We start from the raw sequence: 18086 nt of genomic DNA on the forward strand, positions 1-18086 counted from the left end.
AGTCTAAGAGGGTTGACTAACATCTGCTTTGACAAGAGCAGTGCTTCGCTAAATCTACTACCGGATCGGAATCGCGATCCACTTAAAAGATCCGGCGAGAAATTTAGTGAGTTGTGCCGATGGGTAGCCTTAATAACCTGATGGCTAACGGCCCACCAGGTGGTAAGTGGTTACCATCGCTCATCAAGTACTACCAGGGACACATACAAATCACTGCGTACCGCTGAACTTTTTCAAAAGCTCTTCAAGCTCGTACATGACAGCGACGCGGCGGAGGGAAAGCTCATTATAAAGTCGGATGGCAGCCTCTTTTGCGTGAAAGAGTAAAAAGTCTATTTTCTTTGTCTGCCGAAGAATAATTATGCGTTCGGGCTTGGTGTGTGGGAACAACGCGACTGATCTTGAGTCCTTGATGTGTATAAGTTCTGGCAACAACACCAGATACGCTAAATCACCGTTTTTCCCGGGTATTTGCTCACTAAGAACTAGGAGCAAGCTATGGAGGGTAGAGGTAATGAGAACCGTCTCTGTTGTGAAAAAGGGTCCGTTAAAATCTGCTAAATAAAGGCGGCGCTACAGTAGCAACCGGGTAAATTTAAAAAAAGGCTCTGAAAGTTATTTATTTATTTATTTTTTATTTAAAAAATTACAATTATTACAATAAGATAGAGAAATAAAAAAGGACAAAAGATCTGTAAGCACTACAAAATCACAAAAAGTATTTTATTTAAAGCTGACAAGAAAATGCAATCGATGTCTCTACGTTTTACCACAGCAATAATTTTAGGTTATATTGACGAACTTAGTTTGGACTACGTAAACATGTGAGGTATTGTATACTACACTGTCACTAACTACTCTAGTCATTAAATATATTAAATTTCCTAACTCAGCATACTTCAATCAGTTAACAACTGCTCAATTCATATCATACCCTGTGCCTAAGCTAGCGCCATTCTGGAGGATTTTTGAACTGTTATTTAGTGTTGAAAGTGGAACACTTTTTCAAGTTTCTCTCATAAGAGACGATTCTCCTTACCTCTACCCTCCATAGCAAGCTAAGAGACCCGCTGAGTTTCTCGCCGGATCTTCTCAGTGGGACGCGATTGAGACCCGGTAGTAGATTCATGCGCGGAGCAGTGCTCTTGAGCTGTTAGATCTCCGAAGGCGCTCGAGCAGCTGTTAGCAAATTCCACTCCTCCTAGCCAAACTATAGCTCGCCAATTAGTAATCCTTCCTTCCAAAAAAAATATAGGTAGGTATACCTTTTTTCACATTTCAGACTAAAAGACTCGGTTATAGTTAAGTTGTCAATAAAAAACATTTACACGGTAATTAAGATTTAGAATAGGATGTACAATTAATGAAGAACCATCATAAACGGCAGTAATGTTGTAGGCCGGTACAATGTTAGTCCACAAATTAATCCAACGTGGGCTTAGTTCTTAGATTTAATCGTCCTATAAAATGTTTCAAACAACCGAAGATAAGTCACGTCATTTTACGTAGCACAACACATAAATAAATGTCATCTCGCTCTAACATTAAGTACTTGCATGTACACGTCTCTCTCGCGCAATTTTCAGTCATCCCTTAAAACTGCGTTCACGATCAAATTTCCCTCAAGCGAATTCCAGCTGTATTCCTTGTTGTCTACGTTCATTTCCAAATGACTCGAATAGTCTGTGTCAATGTGTGTGTGTTTAATTTAACAACACAAACAAGACATTTTTATTACTAAAGTTATGGTTCTCACTCGAATTAGGAATAATTTTAAAAAGTGAGAATTGCGATATTATGTGTATATCAGTCTAAAGTATATTTCATTGTATAATTCTTTTGAAGGCATGTCGTAACGTAACGTAAGAGAGGAAGGAGCAGTTTCTGCGATTATCAGTTTGTACTCAGCAAAAATTGCGTCTGAAACTGTAGATGAAGACAAAGTTACTTATTTTTCTATTCGATGTTCTAACTATGTTCGAAACACAAATATCATACATATTTGGTAAAGCAATCAAAGAGGTTGTGGGCAGTGAAGTACTATCTACAATAATCTACTAATATAGTGACTAACTTTGTAAAAAACATAAATGGGCCGTGTCTTTTTCAGTGTTTATTTATTTATTAAGTTGCACCAAAAAAGTGATCATCAATACAAAACTTTGACAAACTGACAAAAGTTCATGGCAAATGTCACCTCAATTATAGGTGCAATATACAGTGCATTTAACAACAACAAAAAAATTATATAACTAAGATTTGATTACATTTGATTGATTCGAAAACAATAAAGTGTAAATTCTATAATGTAATGGTAGTGTTAAAAGGAAAATTTAACGTAGTTTTCTTTGAATTATACTTAATTAGAGTAAGGACAATGTGCAGTTTTGTATACCTATATTATTTCCCAAATAATGGTTCGAATTAAAATAATATGAGAATTCGTAGTAGAGGAATTTCCCAGAAGAATCGCAATCGATCTGAAAGTGTGACAGAGACAGTGTGGATCAGATATTTAACGATCAATCTGGTGACAATATTTTAAATCTTTTTATTTTGAAAAATTATAAATTGTATTGAAATTAACAATTTTTTTAGAAAGTTTCTTATGAGTATCGTGTTATGTATTATACTATTGAAACTCGATGACTATCAGCTGTATTTGTCTATCGGTATTATACGAAAAAACTGATGAGAGGAGGTTTTCTGTTGATATCACCACTCAGCCTATTTCTGCCGTGAAGTAATAATAAGCAAGGGTGGAGTAGTCGTTGTACTGTAGAATAGAACTCATGCCTCAAAATTGGTGGCGGCATTTACTACTTTGGTCTATGGATTCCGGTTACCACTTAAGATCAGATGGGTCAAAAAACATTCAAAATTTGTATTGAAAATTACGAGTTTAATTTAATACGATCCAATGCTTTTTAACTAATTATTCCTCATTCATATTGCATAGATCTATTTACTGCGAAATTAACTCAATAACTGTACGATTTTAACCGATCTTCCCTATCCTCTATTTACAAAGCAAAAAACGTTTTTGGCGTCACAAAACCAAACTTCAGTTATCATGAAACCGATCGTGGAAAACTTGTTATCTCGTGTAGCTTGACGCACGAACACATGCGCACAACCCACCCCGAGCTCACCCAGTCGCGTCGCTACACAGCCGCGCACACAACGACACGAGCGCATGCAATTTTGGGCCTTACAGCACACTCGCTCCCAATATGCCCTACCGATCCGAAATATAACCTCAAATTCCTAGTTTTTAACCCGATATCTGTTCGAATCTAATATCCGAATAAAAGAGCGGCCTATTAAGTGTCAGCTGTTATATAGTCACGTGTACAAGTGTGCGTTTATCTGTGTTCGTTCCGAGGATGTGGCATGTAAGCAACGGGCTGTCAATTTGTTTATGAGTGTTGTGATTATACGTGAGTAAATGAGTGCGTGCCTCGATAGAAGATGAGCGTAAGTAACTTAGAATTGTTTGTCTAATACATTTATTGGTGGACTATGTAAAGGGAATGTGTATTTGACGTCTGGAAGTCATTGACCTTAGGTTGACTGTCAAAATTTTTCATTCACTGTACGTAGCTTCCCAAGTTGTTACTAGATCAATAATTAACGTATTTTTTTAAAGATTGCATTCTCGAAGACACGATCTAGATTTTCATTGATCCACAACGACTGATTCACAAGAAATTATTAAGAAAAACTAATAGTTAAATACCTAAAAAAGTATATTATCTAAAATTGAATGTCAAGTCCCAAAACACATATGAATTTCTTTTTTCTCGTAGCAAGGAAAACGTGTTCATAACACACTCGATATAAAGCGGTTGTCGAAGCTCATTGATGGCGTAACGTGAATGGTACCGCCAACCTTCCCATGTTACGCCCGGACTTAAACAGCAGCTTTTTCGATATATATTTTTCAGCATTCGTAAAAACAATTATTTAATGTGACATCTAATGATAGAAGTAGTTGTAGCGTATATTAAAACATGAATCTAAACGTAACGAAACTTATTTTTTTATTTTTTTTTTATTGCTTAGATGGACGGACGAGCTCATAGCTTACCTGTTGTTAAGTGATTACTGGAACCCATAGACATCTACAACGTAAATGCGCCACCCACCTTGAGATATAAATTCGAAGATCTCAGTATAGTTACAGCGGGTGTCCTACCCTTCAGACCGAAACGCATTACCGCTTCACGGCAGAAATAGGCAGGGCGGTGGTACCTACCCGCACGGAATCACAAGAGGTCCTACCACCAGTAAAAATATCGTACCCAACATAGTACATGATCTAATTAAAATTTGTATAATAAAATAAAAGATAAATATAGTTATTTATGATAGATAAAGTTGGTATACATTTGTTCATAATCATTTGCATTAATTCTGCATTGCATTTACATACAATCGAGATTACGACATGTCTAAGGGCGTGTGGTGTCATTCCAACACCGGTCACCGTTGACCCCTGGATGAGTCGACACGAGGCCCAAATCGAAGTTCAAGGTTCATCGGTAGCGCTACGAGTGCAGTGCCTGCGGTATAATTAATGTTATCACAACGCTTCCACGCCGATAGCGGACAAGTGCCGCGATAAAATATATAGCTTCATGGCTCTCGTGTGTAACGGCGACGTGACGTTTAATTACGATGAAAATGCTATGCGAATGCGATTGTATTATCTGTTTTAATTAAAGACTGTGTTTGTCCGATTTTGATGAAGCTTGGTTGAGTTGATGATGGAGATCCAAGGAAGGTTTCTGATATGATATAAGTACCATCAAGGGTGGCAGGACCTCTTGTGAGTCCGCACGGGTAGGTGCCACCACCCTGCCTATTTCTGCCGTGAAGCAGTAATGCGTTTCGGTTCGAAGGGTGGGGCAGCCGTTGTAACTATACTTGAGACCTTAGAGCTTAAAACTCAAGGTGGGTGGCGCATTTACGTCGTGGATGTATATGGGCTCCAGTAACCACTTAACTAGTGGGCTGTGAGCTCGTCCACCCAGCTAAGTAATAAAAAAGGTGGAATAAGTGAAGCGCGACCACTTAAAAAAAAACAGTGTTAATTTTTTTTTTTTTTTGTATTGCCGCAGCGCAGCATGACTGGATTTCATTAGGGATGGATTTACGCCTAGGGTCGTCAGGCTCGGGTCTAGGAGGGCATGATTTGAGGGGCGGCAAAATTTATAAAATGCCACAATATTTCAGAGACGAATAAATTTAAAGACATTCTTTGAAAATGAGGTCAGATTAATAATTATAAAAAAAATTGAAACAAAGTTATTTTAAATTTAAAATACAAATATTGGATCAAAATTAATAAAATTTATTCTAGCATTAAGGACAGCGCGGTACACAGAGCTTAGGGCGCAATCAAGCCTAAATCCATCACTGGACTTCACTGTAGTGAAATTATATTTTGTAACTTAAAATATCATAACCGCACCGTGACTTCATATCGATTCTTTAATTCGATTAACCGCCTCGATTGCTCTGCAGATTCTAAATTGTAATATACGGATCCATTAACATAGTAATGATAATTCTGAAAACGGATGTTTAAAAGCGATAAGCTACCCTCACTGCATCGCACTGCGAGAGAGATAATAGGTACATTTATTAAAACATTTATTAAGTGGTCGCCTGGTAGTCGACATTCGACTATAATTAATTGAAATTATAAGTTTGTACACTATTATGATTCTATTTTCAAAGACTATTATACTTCTATAATCACAAATTTCGCCAAGACTACACTATAGAAAGATATTAATAAAAACCAACAATATTTATAATTTGACCACAAACGTCAAGAACAAAAGTTTGACAATAAATAGTATGTAAATATTAGCATTTTGCACTTCTTCTCTATATTCTCTCTAAATGTAGAAAATTTCATACTCCTCCGTCCGCGTAATTTTCGTAAAAAGGGATACAAAGTTTTTGCTTCACGTATATAGATGTACAGAACGTAAATTCTTCTGTTCATTTAATTATTATTACTATTTTTATAACAAACAATCACAATTGTGATTTGCTTAGTGAGTAAATAAATTAATAAAATTCATCACGTATGAAAAATCTGATTGGGGTTAGGTATTTAAATTTTAATTAAATATCTAAGGTAATTTTTCATATAGAAGTGACCGAAAGAAGTGTACAGTGATTAGTTTGAAATTATGTTAGTGTCTACGGCTGCTCTCACGCACCTAAAATTCTCCGCCATAGTGCTCGGGTAATTCGCAATATTGTGCTTAGTATAAAAGTGAAATAAACAAAAATAAACTTTAATACTGAAGTATTAAACAAAGATGAGTTCATCAGACAGTTCTTAATAAATTAGTAGTAGTTTATTTAAAAATTAAAAACATTTAAATTGTTTCTTATGCGTATGGGGAGCTCCTCCCCCCCTACCTTTGCCAAGGCTTGGCCCCTGGACCCCGGCTCGGTACTCCACGAACTTTCGGCCTGGTAGGAGAAAAATAGTACATATGTGCACCGCGGGAAAAAATAGGACATCTCATTTCGCGTGTTTGCCAATTTGGCAATTTTACACGCGGGAGGAAATGTCCTACATTTCTCCCTTGGTGCACATTGTACTATTGAATTTTTTCGATATAAAAAAAAAAATCAAACAAATTGAAGACTGGATGGTTTTGTTATGGGTACCACTGTCAGAACTGAATCAAATTAAAAAGGGACTATAGGCAAAGAAACGGCATAAAAAAATAATCAGACACAGCTTTTTAGAATGAAAATCGAATCAATTCACAAAGGAATCAATAGATCGTAAATAGGCAATTACGGTGACGAGGGAAGACAGAGTATACCGGTTGAACGCAGAGCGACATTGACCCAGTTCCCCGCCCCTCTCCTCCCCCTCTCGCCCCCGGGGGACGAGAGTAGGACGCCCTCTTAAAATAAAATTTATGGAAATGTCATTACATTTTACTTTGCATGTATATTGGATGGCGGGTTTTACCGATAGTTTTTTTTTTTATTCCAATTTTCAATGAAATTCGGTTTCGGTAATCGAAAACCAATAAGTTTCTCATGTAAATTCGGGTGACGGTAAACACGTAGCTAGTTCACTGTTTAATGTTAGTTACCTAAAGGACGAGTCAGGGATTTTCCGAAAATATGTATTGAGTTCCATTTTTGGAATGGTATTTTATATACCTACTTGAAAAAAAAAAAGAAATGTCACGTGAGTTGCAAGTGAGAATAGTTATTATTGTACTATTTTCATGAAATTCATTTTAGGGTATCTACTGACAAATTGGCAAATAGATTTTAAAAACATTATAGGTATTGCAGTCTCTTCCCTCATATATTTTTGTACAGAGGACGCAAGATACAAACATAGGTCGGATTGTTAATTAAAATAATAATAAAATATATTATATGTACTAAGTTGGATACGATAGCGTATGAATACTATCTTTACTGGTGGTAGGACCTCTAGTGGGTCCACGCGTGTAGGTACCACCGCTCTGCCTATTTCTGCTGTGAAGCAGTAATGCGTTTCGGTTTGAAGGGTGGGGCAGCCGTTGTAACTATACTGAGATCTTAGAACTTATATCTCAAGGTGGGTGGTGCATTTACGTTGTAGATGTCCATGGGCTCCAGTAACCACTTAACGCCAGGTGGGCTGTTAAAGTGAGCTCGTCCACCCATCTAAGCTATAAAAAAAAAAGAATAGCAAGTTGAACTTAAAAGAGTAATATTTTAAATTTAATATATAATTATCATTTGATCCCTGTCAGGGTTATCAGGTCAATATAATGAATTTCTTTTGTCATCTGTCCTTGATACGTGTCCAAAATTTCAAGTCAATCGGAAGTCTCGAAGTTGGTCGTTATATACTCCTTTGTCCCTCCGCTAAAACTGGAGCGATTTTAAGATTTTAATTTCTAAATATTGTAGTCTTTTTTTCCCTACCTAAGCTATGAGAGGCTGTGTCAGCGTAACCGGGCGAGTAGGTGAGCTCACGGAGCTCAAATCGGGAGTTTTGCTAACACTGGCCCTAGCAAGAGCAGTGCTTCGCAGAATTCTACCACGGGATCGGAAACGCGACCCACTGAGAAGATCCGGTGAGAAGCTCTGTGGGCTGTGTTTATGGGATAATTTACTCGTCAACAACGCGACGGGTTCGGCGAGGACGGTGACGAGTGCTTGAGGTACCTAAAAGCACCGTTAATGGATGGAGAGGATCCATTAACAGTGGATCTGCTTAGGGCGACGTCGACTGTTTACCATTCGGTCCACAGGATGAGGTATGTAATTACCGGTAGCTAAGACAAGAGGGTTTCCATGTCGTCCCGCCTTCCCAAAGTGGCACAGTATAGTATAAGTTTTGCTTCAAAGCTTTCGACTTCTATGAGTTTATTAGAGTACTAGCGACCCGCCCTCGCTTCGCTTCGGAAACATTAAAACACACATGAAGCCAAAAAAATAAAAATAAAAAATAAATTAAAAAAAGTAGCCTATGTTCATCAGGGACAATGTCGGCTTCTAATGGAAAAAGAATTTTTCAAATCGGTCCAGTAGTTTCGGAGCCTATTCGAAACAAACAAACAAATCTTTCCTCTTTATAATATTAGTATAGATATAGATTTAAGCGGCGAAAGCATTTTTTTTAAAGTTCATAATTTAATAACACGTAATTATATTTCGAAAGAAATACACCGGATGCCTACTTATTGCGGTAATGACAAACGAAACTACCAAATCTTATCTATTAGCTTGTTTCGTCTCAAACGTTCAAATCTCATTCCGCCATCTTTTAACACATACGAGAACTACAGTAGTTCAGTACGGGAATACGACATTGCGGTTTCAGGACGTTTGCACGGGATCGCTGAAATATTTCAGCCAGAGCGGATCCGTTGCGGTTCCCGAAAGACAGATGGCGCCGCTTTCGAATGTGTCATCTTGTTGGATAAGTCATAAACAAATATCTAAGGATTTCCAGTCTTCTAATTTGGTTTTAAAATGTTTAAGCATTAACAAAATTAACTTTGATTGGGTTGAAAGTTCAATACGGTCGAATTTCGTATAAAGCTGGTAGTTCTATGAATTATAATAAAGTTGTTTGAGTAGTTGAACAACGAGACGTAGTGTAGAATAAAGTTGTTATCCATATCGTCTATCTATTTTAATCCTCAAATGTATGTAAATTTTTGTTATACTTTAACGCAATTTCAAATTGCAAATTGACCTGATGTATTTGCATAGCGTCTTTAATATTGTAATCTATGAATGAAATGAAATGAAATGATTGAAATATTACATACTAATATTAACAACACCATTAGAAAAAATATTGGTCTGATCAAGTAAACATTCTTACTTTGGTACCCACCTTAACGATGGCGCGCGCCAAGCCTCAGTTCGCGAACTATAGAGAACAGTTGTCAAAGCTTTAATAAACAAAAATTCCACATGACCACGACTGTTCTGCCAAGAGTAACCGACTATGATGATGATATATTTGTGTATGTATATGTATGTGTATGTGTATCTTTATATATAACCCTACTGTACGTGTTTCTGTCACTGAACTCCTCCTACACGGCTGGACTGATTTGAATGATTTTTTGTATGCGTTTGGGTGGTGTCCTGGATGGCTTAGACTCACAATTCAGCCCGGCAGATGGACCTACAGTCTGTACTAACGGCTGGATCGACTTGAATGAATTATTGGGCTTGCATTATCAGGACGTCTGTCGGGTCCGCTAGTATTAATATATTTTAGCGGTAGGCAGCGGCTTGGCTCTGCCCCTGGCATTGCTGAAGTCCATGGGCGACGGTAACCACTCACCATCAGGTGGGCCGTATGCTCGTCTGCCTACAAAGGCAATAAAAAAAAAAAAAAAAAAATGTATGTACGTATGTGTACGTATAGGTACACCGCGTATAATCCGTTTCCAAATGATTCTTGTCCACCTGATGGTTGTCTGGAAGAGATCGCCCTTAGCGATAAGACCGCCAATTGTACCTTTTTGTATTTAATATTTCGCATTTTTTTTTGTTTACGTACAATAAGGCATACTCTCTCTCTCTCTCTCTCTCACACACACACACACACACACACACAAAAACCGTAAACGCAAATTTACTTATTAAATTTCAATATTATCTTTCAGGCGACGTTTATCTTGTGGTGTCTGTGAATCCACTAACGGGCCATGAGCTCCTTAGCCGATTTTAATTAATTACAACGAACTCGAAAGATGACGTGTCTTACATATTCGCTCCACATACACATGATTGAAATCAATAAAACACACATGTACCGCGTTGAATACTGCGTAGCTTATAGCGGTTCTCATTCAGTCATGTTAAACTTGTTCAGTAAGTAATATTAATTTAAATCAGGGCTAGCACTATTCAAATAACGAAAATTGGAAAATTCTGATTATCCTTCGGAGTCAATATCTTTCTGAGCACTCGTGTCTTAGGTCAATCATAGTTTAGGACTATTTAATGCCAAATTTAAAATATGTATTTTGTAACGTTTTTTTTTTGTTTTTCATTGATTCCAAAACTGGCAGCCCTGGCAACTCGTAGCTGACATATCTTGTGTCCCAAATATTCGCGTAATAAAACACTTCACGGACTAGGTTGCACCCCTGAACCCCTGATAAAGTTATTGTAATATGGAACGATAGATCTTGAGTCTTTACGTACATCGCCATGTCTACAAGTCGATATTTGCAGGATAACTGTCGGAGCACCATGGTTCCTAAGGAACGTGGATCTCCATGATGACCTGGAGCTTGACTCAGTCAGTATCTACAGTCAGCATCATTACGCCACTTTGAAAAGGCGGCACGACATGAAAACCCTCTTGTCGTGGCCGTCGGGAATTACATACCCAATCCTGTAGATAGACCGAATGGTAAATAGTCGACGTCGCCCAAAACACGTCGTTACGAATCCTCCCGATCCATTAACGGTGTTCCGTAATCGGTATTCATAATCGGTATATCGGTGTTCAATAATCGGTATTCATAATCGGCCATAATCGATATTCAAAATTTATTAAATTTCTAAGAAACCATGCGTGTATTAATGGTCGATAGATGGCATTGCTCACTTTCTTTTATTTTGTTACGTGGTCCAATGTGAAAATTAATTTCAAAGCGAATATTTGAATTAACTCATCCTAATCAAGCGATAGGGATTATATCCCATAAAAAATAAGTCAACACGAACGAAATCGCAGGCACATTTATTAACAAAATATATCTATTATACAAATTGAAATCGGACTATGTAAAGTATGTTTTTCAAAATTCTTTAATTTGTATTTCGAGTAAACTCACGCACGCTTTGTTAAGGACGTTAGTTATAATAAAAAGTACGTGCCTTTGTATTCAATGAATCATTTCTAACAACGCCTAATAGATTATTTGACCTAAAAAAAGGTTTGCTTAGCAAAAAATACGATGATTATTTTTTTCACTTTTCGTGAAGTAAAAAACTTTTTTAATTTATATTTTTCTTCGGTTCTTTTCTTCGTATTTTTAATAAACGAACTAGTTTTCGAAATTAAATCTGGTACCTACCTAGTGGAAATTGCTTGCGTTTGAATATTTATGAAACGGTAAAAAGTCAATAGTTATGAAAATAAGTTTTATTAAAATAAAGAAATATCGACTCTTTTTTTTCGCCTTCCTATGCTGATAGCCTTGAGAGGCTATTTCAGCTTCACCCTAACGTGTAGGTTAGTTTACGGGGCTTAAGCCGGAAGTGTTGCTAACACTGGCCCTAACAAGAGTAGTGCTTCGCAGAATCTACCACCGGATCGGAAACGCGACCCACTGAGAAGATCCGGCGAGAAACTCAGTGGGCTGTGTCTATGGGTAAGTTTACCAACGGTTGTGTGTATGTATGACGTGTATTTTATTTTTTCTTAGATGTGTGGATGAGCTCACAGCCCAGCTGGTGTTAAGTGGTTACTGGAGCCTATAGACATCTACAACGTAAACACGCTACCCACCTTATGATATAAGTTCTAAGGTCTCAAGTATGGTTACAACAGCTGCCCTACCCTTGAAACCGAAACGTATTACTGCTTCACGGCAGAAATAGGCAAGCTGGTGGTACCTACTCGTGCGGACTCACCAAAGGTCCTACCACCAGTAGGTAATTACGCAAATTATAATTTTGCGGGTTTGATTTTTATTACACGATATTATTTCTACACCGTGGAAGTCAATCGTGAACATTTCTTGAGTACGTATTTCATTAGAAAAATTGGTTCCCGCCTGGGATTCGAACACCGATGCATCGCTAGATACGAATGCGCCGGACGTCTTATCCTTTAGGCCACGACGACTTACAACTTTTGTATAAACGCCTAATAATATTCAGGTGTCGTAAGAAAGAGTTACTCAAACTAATGAGTTTCACACGCAGTCGTGCAGTAAGCTTTACAGAAAACAGTCACCGTAAAGCTTTTGATGTAACTTCGAAGCTTTTGATGTAATTTTCAAATGTTTGATATTATGTTAAAGGTATATTATGTAATGAACGTGGCATTCTTACGTTTGTTGTATTTTAGGTTTATTAATATGAGATTTATTTAGACATCTTGTTTAGGGCGGATTCGTACTTGAGGAGTCGAGTTTAGACGTGTAAAACTTCGTTTGAAAATGCATTTTATATTAAGACATTAAACGTAACTATAGTGCAATTCAGAAAAGTACGATCGCGATCTCTCAAATATATATATGTACATATGGGAGAGCGTTTTTTGAATTTCGCAATAATTGATAACCTTATGGTAAATGTTTCATATTTTTTTCAATATGATGAGCACAACGCGTACGTCTATCCAATGATAGCTTTTTTTTTTATGTCCTAAATGAGTATCAAATCCCACTTTCAACAAATATAAGAGTTTCCTATCTCTAACTTCGAAGGCACGACTACAGCGCGGCAGAAATTGACGCTCGGGCAGCTATTAGTAAATCCTTTCCTACCCGGATTGGCCCGTGCGCGCCCGACCTTCCGGGTGAACCTGGAAGGGCATTCGCCAGTAAACCTTACTAAATAAAAAGACATGGACAGTCGATTGCAAGCCGCCGGAGAGGTCGGACCTCCTGAATATTGTAAAAGGAAACAAACTGCCACAGGTATAGGTCCAATTTTTTTTTTCCACTTCGCCTAGCATGAGCGACCACTCAGATAATGGCGATCACAATGGCGATAGTGACGACAGCATTGCCAACGCCAATCCATTTAGAAACAACCACTTGATGTTTGAAGGGGTTTTAAGGGCATCGTCTCTGCGTCATATAAAATATAAAAAAATTCTATATAATTTTAATAAGTTTATTTTATTCGTATTAAAGAATATCAAGAAATCAACGTAAAATAACCGAACGAATAGAATAAGCCTCTCAATATAAAGAGACTACATTATTACATTTACTTAGACATCGCTAATGCGTTCGTTCCAAAAGGGCTTTTCATGTCTGACATAAGAAGGTGGGGGACCTTCTTTTTAGATTAAAAAACATACCCGAAACACGTAAATGTAATAGCAAAGTCTTTATGTCAAATGTTTGCATTTAAAAGGAAATGAAATGTTCGTAGCATTTTAATAAAGGTTCTGCCTTCACGGTTTCCAGACTTTGACATGCACCACATTTCGTGTCAATAAATATACTTGTAGCTGTATAATAATAATAACTAGAGGTCCCGCAGTAGTCGAAATTCGACTATAATTAATTGGAATTGTAAGTTTGTACACTATTATGATTGTATTTTATACTTCTATAATCACAAATTTCGCCAAGGCTACACTATATTTTTTTTTAAATAAAGACAAACAATATTTAATCTATTCTCAATTTGACCACAGACGTCAAGGACAAAAGTTTGACAATAAATAGTATGCATGCGTGTGTGCGTCAAATACATGGTATGTAGTGTGTGTAATGTTTTCTTTATTGATTTATTGTATCTTTTATGCATTATTTTAAAAAAATATTAGCATTTGCACTTCTCTATATTCTCTATAAGTGTGGAAAATTTCATACTCCTCCGTCCACGCAATTTTCGTAAAAAGGGATACAAAGTTTTTGCTTCACGTATTAATATATAGATAAAATAACTCTTTATTTGACACCACATGTACAGACTAAGCATATAAAACAAATAATAGACGGTGACGTAAATTGGCGGCCTTATCGCTGAAAGCGATCTCTTCCAGGCAACCATGCAGGGAGAGGAATAAGCAAACTAGCATGGACGGGGCTATATCTTAATAAACTTACATAAAAATATATACTTATATACACATGTGAAAAATAAATATAATATAAGATAGACTTACATACGATTAAATACAAATAAATAATAAAAATATGCAAGTAAATACAAAATAAGTAGCAAGTTATACAGTTATATCGTAGGATATATATAGTTATATTGTGCAAGTTAATGCGATTTTAATCTGAACTTGAAAATTTCCGGCGAGGACGATTGTTTGATGCTGTATCTGTCTAGGGTACAAGAAATCTAGCTAAAAATTTTTTTAGATATTGATCGATTACTGGTGGCCCGGAGGTCTTTCCAGTTTCACCAGGATATGTGGGCGAGCAAAGGCTTAGCCAGGAGGGGTGGGATTTGCTAACAGCTGTCCGAGCGCCTCCGAAGGAGACCTAACAACTCAAGAGCAGCTGCTTCGCGAATTAATCTACTGCCGGATCGGAATCGCGACCCGCTGAGAATATTCTCGGAGAAACTCGGCGAGCTGATGCATGGGTTATGTTGCACATCGAACTCTGTGTCGAGTTCGACGAGTACGGTTACCGGGGTCCCTAAGCCTGCTCCTAGTGTTAGAGCTGAAGGCGTCTAATGTAAAGGTTATTGGATCTAATGGATCCGTAAAGACGTGAACCTAAAAACTCCATCCCACTCTAACGTATACATATCTAGTGCGAAAAGTGAGATGCAAATGTGATATTTTCAAATACACTTGTGGCGGTAGCTATCATAGAATAATAGCTATTAACAGCCGCCTGAGTCACGTTAATGATATCTTTAAGATAATTTGAACATATACAAATCCGAACAATAACATTTGCACTGTCGATCTACCAAACGAATTCTTCCTTGCCGCGAAAGATATTTCCTTCCGAATATCTTTTTTTATTTTTTTATTTTTTTTTATTGCTTAGATGAGTGGACGAGCTCACAGCCCACCTGGTGTTAATTGGTTACTGGAGCCCATAGACATCTACAACGTAAATGCGCCACCCACCTTGAGATATAAGTTCTAAGGTCTCAATTATAGTTACATCTCTTATATATTATATATTATATCATTATATCTCCCAATACGTAATCAATTTGTAAAAAGAACAATTGAATGACATTTGAGTCGACTATTATCAAAGCCGGCAGTCTGACTTTCGGACAATGATTGGTAAATCAGAAAAACGAATTATTGACTTGTTATTCCATTGGCAGTCACAAAACTCTTCGGAACGACATCTTAGATAAATAACAGGTTAACTATTAACCTTTCTTTAATGCAGGTTTTGAACCGTATTCTTTGAAGGAGACGATTATATTCAAATCAATCTGTATTGACATATCAATAAATTTTTTTTGTCCAAATGCACAGATTGCCACCTTTGATAATAGACGATTCATTTATAATATAGTTAAAAAACGGAATAAATCCTACAAAGTCATCTAAGTACTTGTACTTTTACATGAACACGTAAACGCTCGATTTTTGTACAAATTCGAATTGCTTTTATTTTCTTTTAAAGTGCTTTTGTACAGAAAAAGTTTTGTATGTTCCGCTTATTATTTCCATAGAAATACGAAATCAGCTTTCCTTAAATAATTTGCTTATTATTTACAGAAAGTTTATTTTTTCCAATGAAATACGTACCTACCGAAATTTCACGATAGCCTTGCACGGTGAAGGAATAATATTGTGTAATAAAAATCAAACCCTAAAATTTATAATTTGCGTAATTACTGTTGGTAGGGCGTCTTGAGACCTCGCACGTTTAGGTACTACCATTCTGCCTATTTATGCCGTAAACAGCAGTAATTCATTTTGGTTTGAAATGCGAGGTAGTCATGTTCTGTAAAAAAAGCGGGACTTTAGAACTGATGTCTCAGGATGGGTGGCGATATTAACGTTGCTGATGTCAATGGGCGCTGGTAACCGCTTAACGCCAGGTAAGACTTGAACTAGTCGAACCGTCTAAGCGATAACAGAAAAAAGGATTTTCAAAATCTAATCAGCAAAATGTATGCGTAATCACTGGTGGTAGGGCGTTTGCGTACTACTAGCAAGGACGTATGTAGCCCATATAGCGCTCATGTCCAGACATTACCTTTGCCGTACTCCCCTCCTGTCTGAGCCCTTGCTCACCCACCTGACCTGGTGAAACTGGAAAGGACTCCGGGCCACCAGTAATCCTTCAATCATAAAAAAAGTTGTATAAAAACTTAAAAAAAAGCCTGCTCTAACAGAAGATCGAATTATAAGTATAAAAAAAAAATAATAATAAACAATATCGGTCCTTCTGTACGTGTGCTAATTATATTGAAAGATACCGTTACAAAGATAGACAGAGATCAAACTTAAATAATCGTTTTTTGTTAATGGATCTAAGTTACCGGAGCGCAAACACATCTTTTTTTTATTGCTTAGATGGATGGACGAGCTCACAGCCCACCTGGTGTTAAGTGGTTACTGGAGCCCATAGACATCTACAACGTAAATGCGCCACCCACCTTGAGATATAAGTTCTAAGGTCTCAGTATAGTTACAACGGCTGCCCCACCTTTCAAACCGAAACACATTACTGCTTCACGGCTGAAATAGGCCATGTGGTGATACTTACCCGTGCGGACTCACGAGAGGTCCTACCACCAGTAATTATGCAAATTGTAGTCTTGCGGGTTTGGTTTTTATTACACGATGTTATTCCTTCACCATGGAAGTCAATCGTGAACATTTCTTATGTATGTATTTCATTAGAAAAATTGGTACCCGCCGGCAGGATTCAAACACCGGTGCATCGCTAGATGCGAATGCGCCGGACGTCTTATCCTTTAGGCCACGACGACTTTATAACCGAGCTGCTCTGTTAGGCCTCCTTCGGGGCCGTTCGAGCGGACCCACGAAGCTGGAAAGGACTTCAGGCCACCGCTTGTCCTTTCATTCTGATTAAAAAACATATATAGTACGTAATTAAGTTAAATTCAAGTTAATAACATTTTTTTAAATATTGAATTGTCATCGGTCCTTAATAAGTAAACAAAATTTTGAGTTAATCCGATATTTTGAAGGGCGCCAAAATCAAATTTTCAATCAAAGTTCAAATTTTAACTATATTACTGTCATTATATCTAAACGATATATATCCCTTTAATTAATCAAAATATAATATTTGCCTGTCAATATTTGAAAGCACTTGGAGCGAAAAGGTTTTTCATTAAGTTGCTCTTTTTAGTCGCTTAATTTTACTTTGATATTAAAATATTCCTTCGCAGTGAAAAAAAATTAAACGCTCATTTTGCCTCCTTCATAAAAACAGATGAGACTTAAAGTACATTAATAAAACCTCACTTAAAAATGTCAAGAAGGAAAATGCTGCTCACTCATTTTTAATTTCAATAATTACATCTTATGAAGCGTTTTAAAGACTTCAATCCACTGCTTGTATGCAAATATATTGGAAATAAATTCCTAATTCTTCAATACAGAATAAATATTTTGATTACTTTAAACTGACTTGTTAAATAAAACTTTCTGGAAGATACGGGCGAGGGTATTGTATGGTAGTACATTTGGGACCACACATATGTCCCCTTATTTGTTCACACAATGAAAACTCGAATCAAGTCCATAAATCTCGGCACGGATACCGCGAGTTCGAGTCGGGCCGCATAATTGCTACGTGGGGTTGAGAAGAAAACTTTACCAAACCTATATTTCCGAAACGCTATCATCAGCCTTGAAATTTTCTTAAAATATTGTAATACTTATATTTTATCTAAACCAATAT

At 37.0% G+C, this 18086-nt stretch overlaps 1 protein-coding gene across 1 annotated transcript in view; it reads left to right on the top strand.

The window, feature by feature from the left end:
* The first annotated feature begins 3131 nt into the window (after positions 1-3131).
* The window catches only part of LOC101736393 (ras-related protein Rab-37), a 78174-nt gene continuing 63219 nt past the window's right edge, over positions 3132-18086 (top strand). The window contains exon 1 of the mRNA XM_012697512.4: positions 3132-3477. Coding sequence (XP_012552966.1) covers positions 3472-3477 — 6 coding nt within the window. The 5' untranslated portion in view covers positions 3132-3471. The remainder of the gene's footprint in view (positions 3478-18086) is intronic.

The sequence above is a fragment of the Bombyx mori genome, chromosome 10, assembly GCF_030269925.1.
Source record: "Bombyx mori chromosome 10, ASM3026992v2".
NCBI classification, from domain to species: domain Eukaryota; kingdom Metazoa; phylum Arthropoda; class Insecta; order Lepidoptera; family Bombycidae; genus Bombyx; species Bombyx mori.